This window comes from Geotrypetes seraphini, chromosome 10 (genome assembly GCF_902459505.1).
Source record: "Geotrypetes seraphini chromosome 10, aGeoSer1.1, whole genome shotgun sequence".
NCBI classification, from domain to species: domain Eukaryota; kingdom Metazoa; phylum Chordata; class Amphibia; order Gymnophiona; family Dermophiidae; genus Geotrypetes; species Geotrypetes seraphini.
The window spans coordinates 121,132,831-121,156,147 of NC_047093.1; the positions used below are offsets into that span (position 1 = coordinate 121,132,831).

Consider the following 23,317-nt stretch of genomic DNA (forward strand, 5'->3'; position numbering starts at 1 on the left):
GTCCAAGTTCCATCCAGGATATCTTAGGAAATGTTCAATTAAAGCTGCAAAATGTCCAAGTCTAAGTCTGCACAAATCAGAGTGGAATTGTCCAGAAGAGAATGATGGTGGAAGGTGGAAGTTGACATAAGGTGAAAGTTGACATCTCCCGTATTACACGCGGGATGATATCCTTCTTTGATTGATTTTGGTCGTATATCTTCTCGTGTACAAGCATACTTCTTACATCATCATCCGTACTTTTAAGATGATATCCTTCTTTGATTGATTTTGGTCATATATCTTCTTGAGTACGAGCATACTTCTTACATCATCATCCGTACTTTTAAGACTCCTGAGGCAGGCCTTGATGGCCGAAACATGTACATGTCAAGTCGATGAATGTGTTTTATTGATGTTTGAACAATAAAGATCTTCAAATCATCAGACATATTGGAGGATACTTCTTTAGTGCATATCATTCTCTTCTGGACAATTCCACTCTGATTTGTGCATATTTGTGGTTGTGGTGTTGTTTATCCCTGTTTTTTTCTGCAAGTCTAAGCCTGCCCATTTACATGTCTCCAACATGCCCTCTTGATCCCTGGATGCACAGCAGGTAAAACATCCCGCTAGACATCCAGAAAACCAGTTTTGAAAATCAGCACTTGAACGTTTTGGCAAGAAAAACGTCTCAAGTGCTGACTTAGGTGGGTTTTTTTTATGTTTTTCTCTTTTGATTATGCCCCTATATGTTATATGTATGACAGCTTCAGGTACTATGGACATTCTTAACAGAGCAGTATCAAGTTTCAAGTTTATTAAAAAAAATTTTAAACCGCTTAATCAGATTTCTAAGCGGTGTACAATAAAAATTTACATACAAACAGATTAAAAATCGGGGATACTAGCTAAACCCTAAGGGGCTCATAATAAAAAAAAAAAACGTCTAGAAAGTGGGCCGGTTGGGTCCATGTGCCTAAGGCCCCGCCCACAGGAGGGGCCTAAGACAACTGGGCCGATTCCGGTTGGCCCAAACGCCTCAAGCCCCACCTGTGGGCGGGGTTTGAGCCGCCTGGGCCAATCAGGCCTTAAGGCCAGCCATTCCTGAGATGGCTGGCCTGTCGGACGGACAGGCTTGGCACCCGTCTATCTGACCAACAATTTTAAGGTACGGGGAAGGGGGGTGAGGGGGTTGTGGGGTCGGCAGGGGGGTTGAGGTTCGACAGTGTTAGGGGGGTGCCCTGATAGTGTTAGGGGGGGTGATGTATCACAGCAGGAGAGATTGGCCATCTCCCCTGCTGCGATGCGATCACTCCTCTACCCGAACTACCACAACCCAGGTCGCGATATTTCGGGTAGAGGGGTGATCGCATCGCAGTAGGGGAGATGAGGCATCTCTCCTGCTGCGATGGTTGCGGTGGGGAGGGGGGGTGGGTAGGTTGCCACGCCGCTGAACTGATTGCGCCAGCCGCCATCAGCTCAGCGGCCCCTTTTCCGGCACTTATACCTGTTTTGACTTGGTCTGTCAAACGTATAAGTGCTGACTAGGCAACCTGTCAAAATCTTTGGCTATATGTTTTGTACGCCTAGGTGTAGGTCGGCCCACCTCCCACCCTTTCTCTCTGTGCGTTTAGACAGCTGAACGGGGACGGGAATCCCGCGGGTTCCCCCTTCGGCTCACGTGGGGATGCCTCCTAGGGTTGCAGGGATCCTGTGGGGTTCCGAAGCACTCAAGCCGCGAGGCTCATCTTCTTTTCCCTACCTGCCCTGCCGCAGCACACAGCCGACCCGGAAGTCTTCCACAATGTTAGTGCTGACATCAGAGGGAGGGCTTAAGCAAAGCCCTCCCTCCCTCTGATGTCAGCACTGACATTGGGAAGACTTCCGGTCGGTTGTGTGCTGCGGCAGGGCAGGTAGGGAAAAGAAGACCAACCGAGCTTTCCAAAAAACAGGGGCTGCTTGACTTTTTCTTTTTCTCTCTCTGTCTTTGATTCTTCCTTATTAGCAAATAGGAAACGGGGAGCCAGGGGAGAGGTGATTGCAAAAAGTAATCCACCTTCGAGGGAACCAAAGGCAAGGTAGAAGAAGGAGACAGAGTTCTCTTACTTGGAATAGACATTTCTCTTATTTCAGATGCTAGGGACCGTTTGCAGCCAGGGAAGCAGATGCGTGCTGAGTATTTTCAGAGTTAAACTGGTTTACTGTGGCAGGAAATATATAGTGTGCATGCTTTAAAATAAGAAACCAATGCTCCAAACTCAAAGTAAAATATATTTTTTTTTAAATAAGAAACTAAGGTAGTTAATTCTAAATAGACATTTATTATAGCATCTGCGGATTGGTTATGAGAAATAGTTGTTTCTGAAAAGGGTGTTCTGGATGGCTATGGTATGTCTGGTGTGGGGGGGTATGCCTGTGTATGTTTGTGGGGAGGGTGGGTGAGTGAGTGGGATGAGGTACCGAGGGCATTGTGGTTGGTAGCACATACTCAATCTGCAGTGGAGTTTAGCTGGGCATCCATGGCTGATTTGAAAGTGACTACGCTTAATGTGGATGGAGTCAAGTCTCCCATTAAGCGTTCACGGATATTGACTCATCTCAGGAAGCTGGGTACTGATATAGCATATTTGTAAGAGACCCACCTTTCTCAGATCGAGCATGCCAAGCTGCTGAGGGGAGGTGTTCAAAAGAAAAGGAAATGCTTTTCTGGTTTTATTTCTACAGTATTGAAGTACTTGCTGACCCTTGCTGTGACAGGTGGGGATCCCCAAGCACCGCCAGCAGAGGACCTTCTCTAGAGACGGCCAGAACTCCCCTCCACCAAGCACAGCAGTCGCTGGCAACATCCATGAGCCACTGAGGTGCCAGTATCTGTGACTCAGGGACACTACTGCTGCCTGTCAAGCTTGGCAAAAGGGACCCCCGGCCAACTGCAAAGGAAGTCCTCAGCTGACAGCTTGGGGGTTCTCATCAGCTGAGTATTTATATTTTATATTTACATTAGAAACCCATTTACAAAATATGTATTCTTCCCAATTAATATTTCCAAATTAATAAAGTCTCTTTGCTTATTTGTAAATGGGTTTCTACAAGAGCCTTTAATTCAGTAGCATAATTAAATGAAATAACTATTTCAGAAGTTTATAGGGATGGGCGGGGATGGAGAGGATTCCTCACGGGGACGGGTGGGGAACACCACTCTTCAAAAAGACGCCAAACACGCATATAAGCACGAGAGCTGGAAATTCTCTGAGACCCTAAGAGGGTGGAGATCACCTTATCCAAATATCCCTTCTTCCTCACACGAGCTCTTTCAAAAGCCAAGCCATACGACAAAACGGACTCGGATCGAATACTGAAATAGGACCCTGAGTCCAAAGATAGGGTGAGGGGCAGCGGGAGAGGATCTGCCACTAGCAGACGAATCAGATCTGCATACCATGGGCACCTGGGCCAGTCCAAAGCCACGAGAATCAAACGGCAATCCAAAGAACTCTGCCCACCAGAAGCCACGGAGGAAAGACATACAGCAGGCCGGTCGTTGGCTAAGCCTGCACAAGAGCATCCAGCTCCTTGGTCTGGCAATCCCTGTGCCAACTGAAGAACCTTGGCGCTTTGGCATTGACGCTCATGGTCATGAGATCCATGATCAGCCAACACCATGACTGAACAATCAACTTGAAGGCTTCCAGTCTGAGAGACCACTCGCCGGGATCCAGCGCATGATGACTGAGAAAATCTGTCTGGACATTCCATGAACAGAGAGATCTCCAGCACCACCAGATGAGTCTTGGTGCCCCTCTGATCGACATAACCCACCACTGTAACACTGTTTGAGAGAATTGACTTGCCCTCCAGCAAGGACTGGAATTCTACCAATGCTAGCTGAATGGCTCTGGTCTCCAGAACATTGATCGACCAGGACGCCTCCACCAGTGACCAGCAGCCCTGAGCTGAGTGACTGAGACATTGAGCTCCCCAACTGAGGAGACTGGCATCCATGAGAAGCACTGTCCACTGGGGCTGATTGAGACGCACTCCCTGAACCAGACTGGAAGACTGGAGCCACCAGCGCAGGTTGTGACAAACTAATCTCCGAAGTGGAACAGTTGAGTCCAGATTATGAATCTGTGGCAATCACCGCCAAAGAAGCACATACTAAAGAGGACGTATGTGAGCCTGAGCCCACCAGACCACTTCCAAGGAGGCTACCATGGACCCCAAGACTTGCAGAAAGTCCTGCACCAGTGGACATCGGCAAGCCATCAGACAGCGAATCTGCATCTGCAATTTGCACACCCTGGCCTCCGGAAGGAAAACTCTCCCCAAGTTGTTGTCAAAAAGTACACCGAGATACTCCAAGCGCTGAGACGGAGTCAACTGGCTTTTGGACAGGTTGACCACCCAGCCCAGGGACTGCAGAAACTCCACAACCCGATTTGTAACCCGGGTACTTTCCTGCAACAACTTTACTCAAATCAACAAATCGTCCAGATAGGGGTACACCAGAATGCCTTCCTTGTGCAAGGCCGCTGCCACCTCTACCATAATCTTGGTGAAGGTGCATGGCGCCATAGCTAGACCAAAGGGAAGCATACAAAACTGATAATGCTCTCCCAAAATTGCAAAACAAAAAAAGCGCTGATGGGAGGTCCGAATGGGAATATGCAGATAGGCCTCCGTCACATCGAGAGACATCAGACATTCCCCAGGTTGGACAGCAAGAATGACAGACTTCAGGTTTTCCATACAAAAAGACAGAACCCGGTGCACTCTGTTGACACCTTTGAGATCCAAAATGAGCCAAAAATCCCCCTCTTTTCTTGGACACCACGAAGTAAATGGAGTACCTGCTGGTGCAAATCTCCTGAGGCACTGGGACTACCGCTTTGAGGTCCATCAACCTGAGCAGTGTCTGCCGAAAAGCCCTCCTCTTCCATAAGTTGCCTGACAAGGAGAGGAGAAGAAACGATCTGGTAAAGGTCATGAAAACTCCAGAGCTTAACTGTCCCAAATCACTTCTAGGACCCACTGATCCGTTGTCGTCTCAGCCCACCCCCGGTAAATTTACCGCAACTGGATTCCAACTGGAACCGTGGGAAGGACCCGCAATGAGTCATTGGCCCAGAGAGGCAAAGGAGGAGCATCCGGAGGAGTCGCGACCCCTCCCTCCCGGCGGACCCCCAGAAGGACTGCATGCGTTGGAAAAAATGTCCTCTAGAAGGAAAAGAGGTCGCTCCCCAGCCAGGGCAGTACCTTCGAAATTCATGCATACGTCCCCAGGCAGAACCATCTCTCAAAGCCTGGCGAGATCAGTCCTCCAGTAACCAAAGCATCTTAGAGTCACTCAAGACCTGAACCAGCTTATCCAACTCCTCCCCAAAGAGAAAGGAGCCCCAAAAGGGAAACTTACAGAGCTTAGCCTTAGATGCCGCATCCACCGACCAACCCCAAAGCCACAGGGTATGGCGGGTACCTACTTCAAAAGCCATGGACTTAGCCAAGGCATGCAACAGATTATACATGGGATCAGAGAGATAAGAAGCTCCCAGCTCAATCTTAGCAATCTTGATCCACTAAGGACCAGTCAGCCGACTCATGGTCAAGAATTCTCTCAGACCACCGGAAACAAGCCTGGACTACCAGACTGCCACAAATCTGTACAGCCACATCAAAAATCTGTTTAAATAGAGCCTCCATTTTATGGTCCTGAGGGTCTCTCAGGACCAAACTGCCTTCCACATGCACAGTATATCTATGCGCGATAGCAGAGACCACCGCATCACCACAGTAGACTTAAATATATCTCTAGCCCCATCAGGAATGGGGTAGAGTCTGGCCACGGACCGCGCCAAGCAAAAAAGCACATCTGGAACTTTCCACTGAGCTTGCACTACATCCCAAACATCCTAATGCATAGGTAAAGAGTGGGATGCTTAACGGATCCCTCTCAGAAGAGGGTCCACAATACAAGGGGGGTCCTTAGCCTCTTCTTCAAAGTGCAAAACTGAAGACACGTGAAGAATGAGTTCCTGCAACTCTTCCTGATGAAATATGCGCACAACTGATGCATCTTCATCAACCAGCGGCTCTAAAAAGTCTCCATCCAAAACATTAGGTGCCCCTAACTGATCTAGAAGGCCCTCCCCAAGATCCAAGTCTTCATCCGGAGAAAATGGATCAGCCAAGAAAGAATCCTCATCCCAAGACACCATCGGCTGCTTGGATGGCTGAGGGGAATGGACAGAGGCCACCGTAGCAGGAGACTGAACAGGAACGGCCATGGAAGGGAAAAAAACCCCAGACAACATTGAGACCTCCAGTACCAAAGCAGGACCCCTCAGCCGCCTGTAAATAAGACTTGCACATGGCTAACCCAAAATCAGGGCACAAAATTAATGGTGACAATCCAGAAATCATAGCAGGAGCACAAGTCACATTTAAGACCTGTTCCTGTAGTTCCAAAGGAGGTCGCCTGAGGCCGTGAGCAAAATGGACACGGTTCCCACAAAAAACGAGGGAAGAGCCATTGAAAAGCTGTCACCTGAAACAATACATGGCACCAGAGCCAAACTTGACCCTGCCACTACAGAAAAAACACTAGCCGTCCCAGCTGCAACAGTAAGGGAATCCCCAGCCTCCACAATGGTCCACAACACCAAATCTGTCAGACCACCATCAGATGAGGAAACCCCGGTGTGGACAGCAGGGGAAGCCCGAGCTTCGCCATCACCTCCCACCGTGCGAAGGGGAGCCTGGCATTCTAAACTGTAATCTGTGACTAACAGGTGGCCAGGCGTACAGTTGAGACGCCTCTAAATGGGGGGAGGGACTCAAACCTTCCGAGTGTAGCATCCCCGAGGTCGGTAGGTCCCCCGAGAGGGTCCCCCAAGCTCTGTCTGGACAGCAAAAGGGACAAGCTTCACTAAATCTGATCCAACAGGTCCAAACAATTTCAGCACAGACTGCACAAGCTACCACTCCACCTGCTGGAGACTGAGAAAAGACTGATTGTAATGGAGAGTGTAATAGGGACCCACTTGTACTGTAGCCAAAAGTTAGTGTCTCAGTCTCCACCTGCTGGCAAAGGAGCGAAAACCCATCCATTTCTATGCCGGTCTGGAGGGACGCTAAACAACTGAACATTTTAGAACATCCAGTGCTCAATTTGGACATCTGGGGCTAGACCTGCTTTAACAATGAGGAAGTGCCATAAAGGTGGCCAAATTGACCAGATGATTACTGGAAGAATGTAAACACGATCCCCTTTCACCCCCCCCCCCAAAAAAAAAATATGTGAATGAAACAGTGCATACCTGCCTGTATGACAGCTTCATATATAATGGCCAGTCCTATTAGAGCAGCAAGCAGGTTCCTGGAGTAGCCTGGTGGGCAGTGTAGTCAACCATAGAGCTCTATGGCTGTCCACTGCTACACAGTGCTAGGAAAATCTTAAAAGCTTAGCCAAAGCATCTGGGTGTGTCAAATCCTGAGAAACACGGGACCTCTTCAAAGTTTAAGGCAAAGACTAGGTACAAAACAATGTCCCACTCTCTTACAAAAGCAGTGCTTAGAAAAGTACTATGTGACACGTGACAGTACTCCTGAATGATGCTGAGAATAGCATCTGCTGGGTTTCCAATGGAAAGACAGGCAGGCACAGTGGATACAATGGCAGTCTTGCAGAGGAAGCATGAATGTAAGATAAAAAATACGCCAAATAAATAATGAGAATGAAAAGTGGCGTCACTCCCCACTCATCCACCCCCTTCCTCCCCCTCCCCCCAAGGGAAAAGTCTCATTCCTCAGCAAACATCCTTAATCATCTCTCTGGCTCTGGCAGTATTAAAAAGAGCTGTAATGGCTAGAACCAAACCCCATGGGGGAAATGGCTGCAAATAAAACCCTTTTCATGTTTTTTTCAGCAGGCTGGGATACTTGAACTCTTCAGTGTTATACAGAATTTCTCAGAGTTTGCAAATCATACAGTGGCTTCCACAAATAAATGAGGGGAGGGTTCTGTGCAAGCAGAAATCCTCACAAACAAAATATGGTTTTCAGCATTCCATCCCCCAACAGACCTCACCACCTTCTATCTGCCTAGGCTGTAGTTACTGGCCAACACATTATGATTCCTTCCTGGCACTGGGATAGCTGCCGCCTGGAAAAATTGGGCTGGTATTTCCTGTATGCGAGAGGGACCAGAAACAAAGAGCCCTAGGCTGAGGACACAGCCAGGCTTCCTTTCACTTGGTGTCTTTCTTTCTACACTCTGTGAATGCATCTTCAGAAGCCGAAAATGGTCTGGGGGATGCTTCTCCTGGTACTGGTGGGTCAGGTCTGGATCCCTAGATGCCACTCAGGAAAAATCACAGAAATCACCCCGGGAGAAGGGAAACAAAACAACAGTCTGCAAATGGTGAGATGTAAATGGGCCTATTTTCTCTCCTCTGTACCGTGAAATCACTGGCATGCCTTCTCTCCTAAAAGAAGGAAACTTGGAGGGGGGAGAGGGGGGGTCTTTAAAGAAACAAATTCACCCTATTCCTTTCATTTTGTGACATCACTAGATGCTTCCCTTCCTGAGGGGAGGAGGAGCAGATACTAATCTCTAGCAAACACTGTTGTAAAGCACTGAGCAGCCTCAACAAAGGCATACTTGTGCTAGGCACTGATATATCAGGCCACAGTTTTCCTGGCTTCATTTACCAGAGTCTAACACAGACGCCTAAGTCAATCACGCCGATTCTCTGCTCCTAACCATGCCTACTTTTCAGGCAGGCATTGTTAGATGCCAGTAGATGCCTTGACTTAAGAACATAAGAAATGCCTCTGCTGGGTCAGACCCGAGGTCCATCGTGCCCAGCAGTCCGCTCACGCGGCGGCCCAACAGGTCCAGGACCTGTGCATTAATCTTCTATCTATACCCCTCTATCCCCATTTCCAGTAGGAATTTGTCCAATCCTTTCTTGAACCCCAGTACCGTACTCTGCCTTATAACGTCCTCTGGAAGCGCATTCCAGGTGTCCACCACACGTTGGGTAAAGAAGAACTTCCTGCATTAGTTTTGAATCTGTCCCCTTTCAACTTTTCCGAATGCCCTCTTGTTCTCTTATTTTTCGAAAGTTCGAAGAATCTGTCCCTCTCTACTCTCTCTATGCCCTTCATGATCTTGTATGTCTCTATCATATCCCCTCTAAGTCTCCTCTTCTCCAGGGAAAAGAGACCCAGCTTCTCCAATCTCTCAGAATATGTCAGGTTTTCCATACCTATTATCAGACGTGTTGCTCTCCTTTGAACCCTCTCGACTAACGCCATATCCTTCTTAAGATACGGCGACCAATATTGGACGCAGTACTCCAAATGCGGGCGCACCATCGCCCGATACAACGGCAGGATAACTTCTTTCGTTCTGGCTGTAATACCCTTTTTGATTATACCAAGCATTCTATTCGCTCTCTTAGCGGCCGCTGCACACTGTGCCGACGGCTTCATTGTCATGTCCACCATTACCCCCAAGTCCCTTTCTTGGGTACTCTTATTCAATAACATCCCTCCCATTGTATAGTTGTACCTCGAGTTTCTGCTCCCCACATGTAATACTTTACATTTTTCAATGTTGAACTTCATCTGCCATTTCGCCGCCCATTCTTCTAATTTGTTCAAGTCCCTTTGCAACTTTTCGCAGTCCTCTGTAGTCCGAGCTCCATTAAATAGTTTGGTGTCGTCTGCAAATTTTATTATCTCGCACTTCGTTCCTGTTTCTAGATCATTTATGTAGATATTAAATAGCAGCAGCCCGAGCACCGAGCCCTGCGGGACACCACTCGTGACCCTCCTCCAGTCGGAGTAGTGACCCTTCACTCCTACCCTGTGTTTTCTACCCTCCAACCAGTTTCTGATCCATCTATGTACGTCTCCTTCCACCCCATGGTTCTTCAGTTTCCGGAGTAGACGTTCATGGGGCACCTTGTCAAAGGCTTTTTGGAAATCTAGATATATGATGTCTATGGGGTCTCCTTTGTCCATCCGTTTGTTGATCCCTTCGAAGAAGTGCAATAAGTTTGTTAGGCACGATCTTCCCTTGCAGAAACCATGCTGGCTGGTTATCAGAAGTTCATGTTTTTCAAAATGTTGATCGATGTTTTCTTTTATCAGTGCTTCTGCCATTTTCCCCGGAACCGAAGTCAAGCTCACCGGCCTGTAGTTTCCCGGGTCACCTCTTGATCCCTTTTTAAAGATGGGCGTAACGTTGGCTATCTTCCAATCTTCCGGGATCTCTCCTGTTTTCAGGGATAAGTTGCAAATTTGCTGCAGTAGTTCCGCTATCTCCTCCTTTAATTCCTTCAGAACCCTTGGATGTATGCCATCCGGACCCGGGGATTTGTCAGTTTTTAGTTTTTCTATCTGCCTACGAACGTCCTCAAGGCTCACTTCTATGGATGTTAATTTTTCTGCCTGACTTCCGTTGAAGAATTGCTCAGGTTCCGGTATGTTGGACGTGTTTTCGTTTGTAAATACAGACGAGAAGAACATGTTAAGCCTTTCTGCCATTACCTTCTCCTCCTTCAGCACTCCCTTCCTGTCTCCGTCGTCCAGCGGTCCCACTTCCTCTCTAGCCGGCTGCTTCCCTTTAACATATCTGAAGAATGGTTTGAAATTTCTTGCTTCCCTGGCTAGCCTCTCTTCATACTCTCTTTTGGCTTTCCGAACCTCACAGTGACATTCTTTTTGATGTTTCTTGTGCTCTTTCCAGTTCCCCTCAGTTTTGTCCTTTTTCCATTTCTTGAATGATTTTTTCTTATTGCCTATCGCTTCCTTCACTGTTTTGGTTATCCATGCCGGGTCTTTTGTTCGATTCTTTTTACATCCCTTCCTGAATCTGGGGATATACAGATTTTGCGCCTCGCTCACCATGTCCCTGAAGAAGGACCAGGCATGATTTACCGTTAGCCATGTTTTGGAAGTGTTCCTAAGTTTCTTCCTTACCAATTCCCTCATTGCTTCGTAGTTTCCTTTCCTGAAGTTAAAAGTTGTCGCAATGGATCTCTTGCCTTTTGACACTCCTACCTCAACCTTGAACTTGATCATATTATGATCGCTGTTTCCCAACGGTCCCACTACTTCTACTTCCTTTGCAGGTCCCCTTAACCCATTTAGGATTAGATCCAGAGTGGCATTTCCTCTCGTCGGTTCTCTAACTAGCTGTTCCATGAAACAATCCTGTGTAGCTTCCAGGAATTTTGTCTCCCTAGCGCATTTCGAGCTTCCAAGCCTCCAGTCTATCCCTGGGTAGTTGAAGTCTCCCATAATAACCGTGTTGCCGCTTTTGCATTCACGCTTCATCTCGGCTTCCATTTCCTCATCGATATCTCTGGTTTGCCCTGGTGGGCGATAAAATAGGCCCATCTTTATTTCAGGCCCTTTCCTTCCCGGTATTTTAACCCATAGAGATTCCGGCTTGCTGGCCGTCTCTGCTGTGTCCATTTGTGTGGATTGTATGCCTTCTTTTATGTATAGGGCTATTCCACCTCCTTTTTGTCCTGTTCTGTCCTGGCGATAGAGCTTGTATCCCGGTAGTGCTGTATCCCATTTGCTTTCCTCATTCCACCATGTTTCAGAGATTCCAATGATGTCGATGTCTTCTGCGTTGGCCAAGGCTTCTAGTTCCCCCATTTTGTTTCTTAGGCTCCTTGCATTAGCATATATGCACTTTAGATCCTGGACTTAGACATAGCTAGGCACTTATCCCTAATTAACTAGATTTTTAACAGTTTTTAAATCGGTCTTTAATGGCGTGGTCAATTACTAACCCAATTTTTAAAAAAACAAAAACTGCACAAATTTTAGTTAGGTGTCACTAGGTGTCTGTGATTAGAAAACATTACAGATCAGGCCCAAAAAGTCCAGCACATCCCCAGCAATCTGTCAAGATGAAACTGAACCAGGGTTGTTGTTATTTAGCATCCTAAATAAGCCTTCATTAATGCATGTGTGCAAACACACACACACTCCTCATAAAAAATAATGTAAAAATGCATAAGTGGATATCATACTTTGTGTGCGTATGCGAGTGCTTGTACATTCATAGTCTTTGCCTGCCCCCCACCCCATTAGTTGCTACCCTAAGTGACTTCCTGCTGTGCCACATGGTTAAGTCAGCTCAGAGCTGAACCCCTGCTCCAAGTCTTCCATACTGCTGACACTATTGTACGAGTCTTCAGCACTCATGTTCCTGCTTTAAGAGAGCAGAGGAGTGGCCAGTGGTTAGAGTAGCTGCCTCAGCCCCGAGGTTGTGAGAATGACACGGGGACAAATTTTTCTCTGTCCTTATGGGAACTCATTTTCCCATCTCATCTCTGTGAGTTATTTACCTGTCCATGCCCCATTCCTGCAAGTTCCATCCTCATCTGCACAAGCCTCAAACAGTTTAAAATCATAAGTGTTCGAGGCTTGTGCAGTTAAGACAGAGCTTACAGGAATGGGGTAGGGACAGGACGGGGAAAAATTTGTTCCTATGTCATTCTCTAGCTGTGAGTTCCATTCCCACTCTCACTTCACTGCCCCAGGTAAACCGCCTTGATTGTTTAAACACAGAAAAACCAGGATATCAAGCCCTTTACCCCTTCGTTGTTTTATTTCAAAAGCAAGTAATGTTTTAGTTAACTTTAAAGCGCTTTTCCTTACTAGGTGCCCTGCTGTATATTTCATATGTAGAACCACTAGGATCATGTGTGCATACACTGTCAAAGGGAAATACACCACAGTTACCAATCTGCTGAAGAGGCAGAAAAGAGAGAAACGCTCTCAATGGGAACTCATGAAGAGGAAGAACCTCCAACGAGCTTTCCTTGAGAGAAAATGCTGAACTGGAAAAATGGGGATGTGGAGGGAGCTGGCACTGAATCCATGTTACACACCTGATAATACACTATATAGAAACCTGTAGGGATTTATGTCTTTTCCCTATTACCCACTGACAGATCTCAGAAGACGGCCTAGATGTTCCAGAAATAGCTAGCAAGAGCCCTGCAGGACATCCTGAGCGAGAACCAGACATAAGTGGAAATGAAACCAAAGTTCTTGGGGGCAGTCGAGAGAACGTGGAAGATGACAGCAAACCCCAACAAGGCACTCTACCAACTGAGACGCAGCCAATGACCTCAATAGCAGAGGATAATTTCTCCTACATCTGTAAGTAAAACACTTCTGGGTGTACTGATAGATAGGACCCTGAAACCATCGGCACAATGCGCGGCAGTGGCAAAGAAAGCAAATAGAATGTTAGGCATGATAAAGAAAGGAATCACGATTAGATCGGAGAAAGTTATAATGCCGCTTTATAGGGCAATGGTCAGACCACACTTGGAATACTGTGTCCAACATTGGTCTCCCAACCTAAAGGATATAAAACTGCTGGAGAGGATGCAGAGACGAGCAATGAAGCTAATAAAAGGTATGGAGAACTTGGAATACGAGGAACGATTTAAGAGACTGGGATTGTTCTCCCTTGAGAAAAGGAGACTGCGAGGGGATATGATCAAGACTTTCAAAATACTGAATTGACAAAATAGAGCAGGAAATAAAATTATTTACAATGTCCAATGTGACACGGACAAGAGGACATAGACTGAAGCTAAGGGGGGACAAGTCCAGGACAAATATCAGGAAGTTCTGCTTCACGCAACGAGTGGTGGACACCTGGAATGCTCTCCCAGAGAAGGTCATTGCGGAATTCACCGTTCTAGGATTTAAAAGCAAACTAGATGCACATCTCCTTACGAGAGGCATAGAGGGATATGGGTGACTAAAATTACGCCAGGTATACATCTGGCTAGGCCTCCGCGTGCGCGGATCGCCGGACTTGATGGACCAAAGGTCTGATTCGGAGATGGCAGTTTTTATGTGTTGTAGTCTATCCTTACCATTCACACACCTAAGCAGGCCACCCGGGGTCTGTTGAACAGAGGGGAAAACCTTGATACCAAAGGCCAAGAATTAAAGAGCTGCTGGGTCTTCTATCTCCCAATACCTGTAGAATGGATCCTATCTTTTCCACTTTGTCTTGTAAGTGCCACATAAAACCTCGGCTTCTTGTTAACCAGGTTCCAATATCAGCTAGCAACACAGCACAGTTACTTACAGTAACAGGGGTTATCCAGGGACAGCAGGCAGATATTCTCAACATGTGGGTAACGTCATCCACGGAGCCCCATCGCGGACAGCTTTTCAAGCAAACTTGATTGAAGATCTCAAGTATGCTAGTGCTGCACCGCGCATGCGTGTGCCTTCCCACTCAGCTAGAGGGCGCGTCTCCTCAATGTGGTCTTCAGTTCAGATAGCTAGCAAAGAAGCCAACCCGGGGAGGTGGGAGGGTTGCGAGAATATCTGCCTGCTGTCCCTGGATAACACCTGTTACGGTAAGTAACTGTGCTTTATCCCAGGACAAGCAGGCAGCATATTCTCGACATGTGGGTGACCTCCAAGCTAACTAGGAAGGGACAGTGGGAGAGTTGGCAAATTAGGAGAACAGATTACGCAAAACCAACTGGCCGAACCGGCCGTTGCGCCTGGAAAAAGTATCCAGACAGTAGTGAGAGGTGAATGTATGAACCGAGGACCAATTGGCGGCCTTGCAGATCTCAATAGGCGTGGACCTGAGGAAAGCGACAGATTCCACCATCGCTATGACTTTATGCCCCGTGACCCGACCCGGCAGCAGAAGACCAGCCTGAGCGTAGCAGCAGGAAATACAAGCAGCCAACCAGTTGGACAAGGTGCGCTTGGAAACAGGACGGCCCAACCGATTAGGATCAAAAGATAGGAAGAGTTGAGGAGCCGTCCGATGAGACTGGGTGCGTTGGAGGTAAAAAGCCAATACCCTCTTACAGTCAAGAGTGTGAAGCGCCACTTCACCAGGGTGAGAATGGGGCTTCGGAAAAAACACCAGAAGAACAATGGACTGCTTGAGGTGGAAATCTGAAACCACCTTGGGCAAGAACTTTGGATGAGCACAAAGGACCACTTTGTCATGATGAAAAACAGACGTGAGAGCAACTAGGAACACCACCTTCCAAGAGAAGTACTTCAGATGAGCCTTATCAATGGGTTCAAATGGAGGTTTCATCAATTGAGCCAGCACCACATTAAGATCCCAAACCATGGGGGGAGGCTTGAGTGGAGGATGAACATTAAAAAGGCCCTTCATGAATCGAGAAACCATCGGATGGACGGAGAGCGATTTCCCATCAATCGGCTGTTGAAAGGCAGCAAGCGCACTAAGGTGGACTCGAACAGAAGTCGATTTGAGGCCAGACCGAGACAAGTGGCGCAAATAATCCAGCACAGAGGACAAGGAGGCAGACAGCAGCTCCACACGATATGAAGCACACCACGCAACAAATCTAGACCATTTCTGGGAGGAGCATTGTCTAGTAGAACTTTTGCGAGAGGCCTCAAGAACATCCCACACTGATGGAGAAAAACCGAAGGAGGGAGTCAGGTGGAATGGAACCAAGCTGTTAAGTGTACAGACTGCAGACTGGTATGCAGAAGCGAACCCTGACTCTGAGACAGCAGAAAAGGAAACACAGGCAGAAGCAGAGGCTCCCTGACACTGAGTTGGAGGAGAAGGGAGAACCACGCCTGCCTGGGCCACCAAGGAGCTATCAAAATCATGGTAGTGTGAGCCAACTTGAGCTGCACGAGAGTCCGCAGAATCAGAGGAAAAGGAGGGAATGCGTAGAGGAACCAGCCTGTCCAATCCAGAAGGAAAGCATCCGCCTCGAGACGATCCAGGGAGTAATGTAATGTAATGTAATTTATTTCTTATATACCGCTAATCCGTTAGGTTCTAAGCGGTTTACAGAAAATATACATTAGGGTGCATTAAAATTATAAGTAAGATAGGTACTTAGAAATTCCCTTACTGTCCCGAAGGCTCACAATCTAACTAAAGTACCTGGAAAAATGACAATTAGTAGAGTAATAAAGAAATAAAAAATAGAGATAGAGGAGAAAAATAAGAAAATAAACATTCTAATAAGACTACAATGATCTAAAGGACTTTGAAAGGTTGAAAAGAGGGGAAATAGGAATAGATGCAGAAGGGAGAACCGTTGAAACAATAGAATTCTGGGGAAATTTAAATGAAATTTAAATGATAAAATAAAACAAAACAAGTGACAAAACAATGAATGAGATTAAAAAATATATCATAAACTAAAAAGAAAGTGAAAATAAAATCAAAACAGTCAAGACTGAAGTCCAGCTTGAAATGACTTCACTGCTTTGGCTGCCAAACTTCTCCAGGTGTCATCTGATCCTAGTCAGCATACCGGAAGCCCCAGATCCAGTGTCTCCGGTCCTCAACTCGTCTGAGACATTCACACCCTCCTCCTGCATGCCAAATTCGATGAATCTGTCTCCTTTCTGGACAGGCACCGCGCCTCTCTGACCGTGCGCAGCACCTCGACGACCGTGCCGTCCGGGCCTCCCCCTCGCGATGGCGGTGGTGGTCGTGGGGGTCGCTCCTCTTCATGGCCAAAGCTGGCGGCTGCAGCGCCTTCTCTGGGTCGACGCTGCTCAGCAGTAAATCATTGAACAGAAGCAAGGCAATTTGTGGTTGAGGGGTGAGGCGAAACACCTGACGCAGAATCGAGGAATGGAGGGACCATTCGTGCGGCTGGAGAAGACAACTCAACCTGTCCGCCAGGCAGTTTTGCTCCCCTTGGATGTAGACCGCTCGAAGGAAGATGTTGTGGCGTATCGCCCACTCTCAGAGCCGAAAAGCCTCCCGGCAAAGAGACAGGGAACCCATACCCCCCCAGTTTGTTTACATAATACATAGCCACCTGATTGTCCGAGCGCACCAGGACTACTTGATCCTGAAGCAAATACCGAAAGGCGACCAGGGCATTGTAAATGGCCCGAAGCTCCAGCAGGTTGATGTGGCAGTGACGGTCGGTGCTCGACCAAAGACCCTGGGTCCGGAGGCTGTCGAGGTGAGCCCCCCAGGTATACATGGAGGAGTCTGTTGTTAGGACCTTCCGCAGCGGGGGCGTGAGAAAAAGAAAACCTCTGGAAATATTGGAAGAGAGTGTCCACCAACGGAGCGAACGCCTCAAGGAGGGAGTCACCGCAATGCGCTGGGTCCATTGAGGTACCCGGAGGTGAAGTCTGACAAAAGGAGTCACATGAACGGTGGAGGCCATGTGTCCCAACAGGATCATCATCTGCTTGGCGGAGGCGGTGGACTGAAGGGAGACCTGCTGGCACAGGGTGGATGAGGGTGGCCTGCCGAGGTTGAGGCAGAAACGAGCGGAGGCAAACCGTGTCCAGCACCGCCCCAATGAACTGCAGAGACTGAGAGGGGCACAACTGGGACTTGGGAAAGTTGACCTCGAAATCCAGACGCTGAAGGAATGTAATAGTCTGATGGATTGCTGTAATAACCTCCCGCCGTGACGGTGCTTTGCTGAGCCAGTCGTCGAGGTACGGGAACACCTGAAGACCCCGCAACCGCAGGGCCGCCGCCACCACGAGGCACTTCGTGAAGACTCGTGGGGACGAAGCGAGCCTGAACGGGAGGACTCGATACTGCAGGTGAAGGCCTCCCACCTGAAAGCGAAGGAACCTGCGAGAGGCCGGGTGGATCAGGATGTGAGTATAGGCCTCCTTCAGGTTCAGGGAGCATAACCAGTCCCCCTCGTCCATCAGGAGATACAACGTGGGAAGAGAGAGCATACGGAACTTCTCCTTGACCAGGAACTTGTTCAGCACTCGGAGGTCCAGGATAGGGCGCAGGTCCCCGGTCTTTTTGGGGACCAGAAAGTACCGGGAGTAGAATCCAGTGCCCTGCTGACACAAAGGGGCCTCCTCCACTGCCTGGAGGCGAAGGAGGGCATGAGCCTCCTGGAGAAGAAGGGGAGTTGCGCTCTGTTCGAAGGTCCAGAGGCGGCGTCCAGAAGTGCAGGGAATACCCCTCTCTGATGACAGAGAGGACCCAATTGCCCGTAGTTATCAGTTCCCAGTGGTGAAAAAAGGCACTGAGGTGGTCCCCTATAGGCAGAGGAGAAGGCTCAAGGACGGAGGGGGTCAGCCTTCTCCAGCCCAGACAGTCAAAAGGGCAGCGCAGGCTTAGCCATCGCAGGGGTCTGAGGCTTTTGAGGGGCCCTCTGCTGCTGCCGAGGAGCCGGCCTGGAAAAAGCCGGCGTCGATTTCTGGGGATAGCGCCGGGGAGGCAACTTGTATGACTTAGGAGGAACGGGCTTCGCCTTGGGTCGGACCAAGGAGGCAAAGGAGTGCTCATGCTCGAAGAGGCATTTGGTGGCTGCCTCGATAGAGTCATCAAAGAGTTCATTGCCCAAGCACGGGAGATTCGCCAGCCGGTCCTGCAGATTCGGGTCCATGTCAACTATGCGGAGCCAAGCCAGGTGGTGCATGGCTAACGCAAAGACGGAGACCCTGGAGGAGAGTTCAAAGACATATGTCGCCTGAAACATATAAAGCCGAATCTGCGACAGCGTATCCAGGAGCCGGTGAAATTCCGTCCGGCGATGGACAGGCAAATCATCCTGAAAGGAGGGCATGGATTTGATGCACTGTTTGAAATAGGATGTGAAAGTAAAATTGTAGTTCAGAACCCTGTTCGCCATCATCGAATTTTGGTACAGGCGTCTGCCGAACTTATCCATAGTCCGGCCTTCCCAGCCCGGCGGGATAGCCGCGCAGACCCTGGAAGGATTAGACTTTTTTAGGGAAAACTCCACCACCAGGGACTGGTGGGAGAGTTGAGAATTCTCAAACCCCTTACAAGGGACCGTCTGGTACCTGGATTCCATTTTGAACGGAATGGCCGGGATAGCATAAGGAGTCTCCAAATTCCGGAAGAAAGTCTGCTGCAAAACCGGATTCAAAGGGAGGCGAAGGGATTCCTTCGATGGATAAAGAAGCTCCATTTCCTCCAAATATTCCCGGGTGTACCTGGAATCAGACTGGAGGTCCAATTGCAGTGCCTTGCCCGTGTCCATCACAAACCTGGTGAAGGAGGACGGCTTGCTCACAGAAGGCCCCTCAAGGGGGGAAGCCGAGCGAGACTTTGGGGAAGCAGTAAACAAGGGAGAAGCCTCCCTCAAATACTGCGCCGGTACATCAGTGTCAACAAGTATGGATGTCGAGGAGGCCCCACTAAAAGAACGAGGGGGAGTTGACGACGGCTTGCGCTCAGAGAGCCGGGAAGGCGAGGACCCGGGGGTCCGAGGGACGGAGATCCAGGGAGCCCGCCTAGGTGAGCCCCAGGAAGAAGAGATCTGCCGACATGGGAGGGAGGCGGGAATCCTCGACCTCAGGGCCCCTTGGTCCGGGGACCGAAACGGCACAGGAGAGCGGAGAAGACTAGGGTCAGACAGTACGGCTTGATGGACCCTGTAGTGCGAGGGCCTGGTATCCTACCCCACTTCGGGAAAGAATCCCTGGGTCGCTTTGCAGACCTCTGCCTCGAGGGAGAAGTACGTCTCGACTGGTGCTTTGCATGAGGCCGGGAGGCAGGAGAAGTCCGCCTCGAGGGAACAGGCGAGGAATCACTTGAGGACAAGCGTCGAGACTGACGCACCTTGCCTCGAGAATCCTTGGCGCGATGCTCAGGCTGGTCCGCAATGAGCAAAGTTGAGGCCGGGGCAAGTTGAGCTAATGCAGAGGAGATCTGCGAGGTTAAGATAGCCTTAAGCATATCCTCGAACATCGGCACCAAGACCAAAGAATTCGGACATACTGGTGCAGCAGTGCACTCCAACGAGGGCGACCTCGATGCAGAGTATTCCCTTAATGTGGAGGCACGCTTGGGAGGAGGTCTTGGCGAGGCCTGGGTGGCCAGAGACTCCAAGGATGGCTTCTTCGGTAGCTGAGCTGAACCTGAAGGAGGAAGAGGAGACTAACCCGAGGCCGAGGTCTTCGAAGCTGGAGCCCCCAAGGTCTTCGAAGTCGAGGGATACCTGCTCAGGACCGAGGTCTTCGAGACCGACATCAAGACTGAGGCCGACGTTGAGGTGTTACCAGCTTCCATGGCGAAGAGGTCCAGAATCTTGGCCTGACGCCGACGAAGAGCCCGAGGCTGAAGGGTGACCCGAGGGCAAGAGTCCGTAGGTTGATCGACACCCAGGCAAAGGATACATCAACAGTGCGGGTCTGTGATGAAAATTACACAACCGCACTGCGTGCACTTCTTGAACCCGGTAAGAGGCCGGGACATATGGTAGGAAGGAGGGCCGCGGCCACGCGAGGCCGAGTGGCCACTGAAAAACCGGGATCCCCTGGTCGTTGATCGAAGAAGAAAATACCGAAAAACAAAATTTTTTTTTGTAGAAGACAATAAAAACAATAAAGACGCAGAGCACAGCGACTTCCGACTAGAAAAACAAGAAAAGAAGTCACGGTGCAAGAAAGGCACTTAGGATCGCAGAGAAGAGACAGGACTTTCTGATTCCGCGGAAAACTAAGAACTTAAGACCACGTTGAGGAGACGTGCCCTCTAGCTGAGCGGGAAGGCACACGCATGTGCGGTGCAGCACTAGCAAACTTGAGATCTTCAATCAAGTTTGCTTGAAAAGCTGTCCGCGACGGGGCTCTGTGGATAACGTCACCCACATATCGAGAGTATGTTGCCTGCTTGTCCTGGGATAATGCCTTGATAGGTCATAAAGACCCAGTAGGCTAGATGTTTGAGCACTGGCCAAACTAGGTTGCTAGCAAGGGAAAAATGCTTGGTGAGACTTTAAACAAAGCAACTTTCATACTCAGTAAACAAGGTGAGCGGCATACCAAAGATAACAACTCTACTTTGATTAGGTAAGATATATCTTACAAGTAGTCATGTTCTCTGGCTGGCATAAGAACATCTGAATGGCCTTACTGGGTCAGACCAATGGTCCATCAAGCCCAGTAGCCCATTCTCACGGTGGCCAATCCAGGTCCCTAGTTACTGGCCAAAACTCAAGGAGTAGCAACATTCCAGAATCCCAAAGAGTAACAAAAGATTGCGGAACCCCAAAGAATAGCAACATTCCATGCTACCAATCCAGGGCAAGCAGTGATTTCCTCCAGGAAATTGTCCAAACCCTTCTTAAAACCAGCTACGCTATCTGCTTTTACCACCACCTCTAGCAACGTGTTCTAGAGCTTAACTAGTCTGAGTGAAAAAATATTTCCCCCTATTGGTTAGCAGCTGTGACATATCCTTATAATGTAGAGATGAAAAATGAGTACAACAGATAAGACAGCTCAAGCAGGCATATTATTCCACAATTCCACATCTCCCAAAAAACAATAGGAAAAGGGTTAACACATCCAAAAATGTTAGGGAACTGATTGAGAATATTAATGTGGAGAAGCCCAATTCAGGATGGTCTTAGTCCTCCAAGAAATCATTACTCAAAAGGGATGTCCTTTTCAGAGGCAGCCTCTGCAAAAACAGATTTTCCTTCTTATGGTGGTAAAAAAAATCCCCCTACAAAGTCAATTCCTATTCATTAGGTCTCAGACCCAAGTGAAAATTAGAGTGAGAAGGGCAAAGGGATCTCACAGATTAGTCAATATCGTTATTTGGAGGGGGATAGTCCAACACTTTCTACCTGTTCTTTTGTGGGCTTGGGCTTGTATTGGAACTCATGTTTTTTTTCCTTTCTTAGCCAGGGGGAACACTGGAACCAGAATGCAAGCAGCCCCAGTTCCTACTACAGGCCCTTCTTCATTTGCCACTTCCCTAAATTATTCCCTCTCTTCAGTCTCCAGGTTAAGTGCCATGGATGCCGCAATTCATCGCCTCAACGTACAATTTCATGGCATGGACATTAAATTTTCCCAATTATCACAGAGTGTGACTAAACTCCGAACCAAACTCAATGACAACGAGGATACCATTACCAACCTCTCCGAAATGAACATCAGAAACATGAAACAAATAGGACAACTGGAAGGTAAATGTAGCTACTCATTATAGTGCCTTACACTGCAGAGAGACTTCTCAAGTCCAAATGGATTTGGGAAACTAAAATCTACTCAAGAGGGCCGGGAAGGGGAAGGGAGAAATACAAGACTGTTTTCTTCTCATCGTGCTGTAATGTTAGTACTTTGTATATTTATTACAAACTTCTCCAGCTGTCTTCCCAAATTTTCCACTAGGAACTTTCTTTTTCTTTGCTCATTCTGTCAATTAATGGCACAAAACAAGTCAGATGTTTTCTTTTTGTTTTCTTCTCAGGCTGCATGAAAGGAAGGAGATTTTCCAGAAAATGCTATTTGCTCTTCCTTCAATTTGAGAGTTATCCTACAGCCCAGCAGCTGTGTCAAAGCCGAGGTGGAAACCTGGCCATGCCCACAGACCAGCAGGAGTACGCTGCGTTAGCCCAATACATTCACGATGCCCTTTTCCCATCTAACTGGCCAGTCTGGATTGGGATCAACGACCAGCGCTCGGAAGGGATGTACCTCTATGAGAATGGCCATCGGGTGTCATTTTTCAACTGGTACAAAGATCACTTGGTCAGTCAACCCAACGGAAGTGCCAGGGAGAATTGCATCTCTGTGTCCTCAGATGATGGGAAGTGGTGGGACAATGACTGTTCTCGGAGAATGTATTATGTATGTGAGTACTAAGGCTCACATGCAAACAAAAAAGAAACAAAGATATTATATAACCACACAATTGTAAAAAACAGAGCAATGCTCCCTCTAAGGATTGGCCAGGTGCATGCAAATTTTTTCTCAAGCTCTAAAAACCAACAATTTTCCAGATTTGCAAGTATTTTGTAAGTGACTCACGTGGCTTACCTTAACGGGAACATAGGAACCGAGTCCAATGTCCCCAAAATGTCAGTCTCTTACCTGTCTATGTGATAACAGAGAATATCCAAAATGCTAGCAAGAGGTGTGGGGATTTCTCATGGGGCTCATGGAGGAGATTTTGTAAACAAATGTTCTACAACCCTGCAAAATTATGTTAATTTACAGTCTAACCACAAGAACCTCTATGCTCCGTTAATGCTAGACCCTCAACAGTTCAAATAAATACAATTTCTTGAGAAACATAAACCTACAGTAATGGTTTCCCTACTGTAATTTTCCCCAGGGCTAGTTTTTCTACTTGAATTTCTGATTTTTCCACTATATAATGTTCACAGAATTGGGACTGCCTTGTTGTACAAATGACATTAGGGAGAGGGTTCATTACATAAAGACACAATCTAAATGACCTCACAGAGATACACAACAGAATATCAAAGAAGAACTCAAATGGGACCTTGAAGGACTGGAGATATTCCTGTTTCTTCAGTTTTAGGAC

The 23,317-nt window shown here is 48.1% G+C and overlaps 2 protein-coding genes across 3 annotated transcripts in view; one reads left to right on the top strand and one right to left on the bottom strand.

Moving 5' to 3' along the window:
• The window catches only part of LOC117368037 (zinc finger BED domain-containing protein 1-like), a 96,761-nt gene that overhangs the window by 42,004 nt on the left and 31,440 nt on the right, over window positions 1–23,317 (bottom strand). The window lies entirely within an intron of this gene.
• On the top strand, window positions 8,180–23,071 carry CLEC11A (C-type lectin domain containing 11A). Of its 2 annotated transcripts, none has more exons than XM_033961282.1 (4): window positions 8,180–8,401; window positions 12,966–13,176; window positions 21,666–21,953; window positions 22,238–23,071. In XM_033961282.1, exons 1-4 carry the CDS (start codon window positions 8,261–8,263, stop codon window positions 22,630–22,632), a joined length of 1,035 nt encoding a protein of 344 aa, XP_033817173.1. In that variant the 5' UTR covers window positions 8,180–8,260; the 3' UTR covers window positions 22,633–23,071. The 2 variants fall into 2 exon arrangements, with proteins under 2 accessions (XP_033817173.1, XP_033817174.1); XM_033961283.1 differs by having other exon boundaries at window positions 21,762–21,953.

Coding starts and splice junctions, on each gene's coding strand:
- CLEC11A (XM_033961282.1), top strand. CDS start 8,261: ATGCATCTTCAGAAGCCGAAAATGGTCTGGGGGATGCTTCTCCTGGTA. Junction 8,402..12,965: donor AAAACAACAGTCTGCAAATG/GTGAGATGTAAA, acceptor ACCCACTGACAG/ATCTCAGAAGACGGCCTAGA. Junction 21,954..22,237: donor ACAAATAGGACAACTGGAAG/GTAAATGTAGCT, acceptor TTTTCTTCTCAG/GCTGCATGAAAGGAAGGAGA.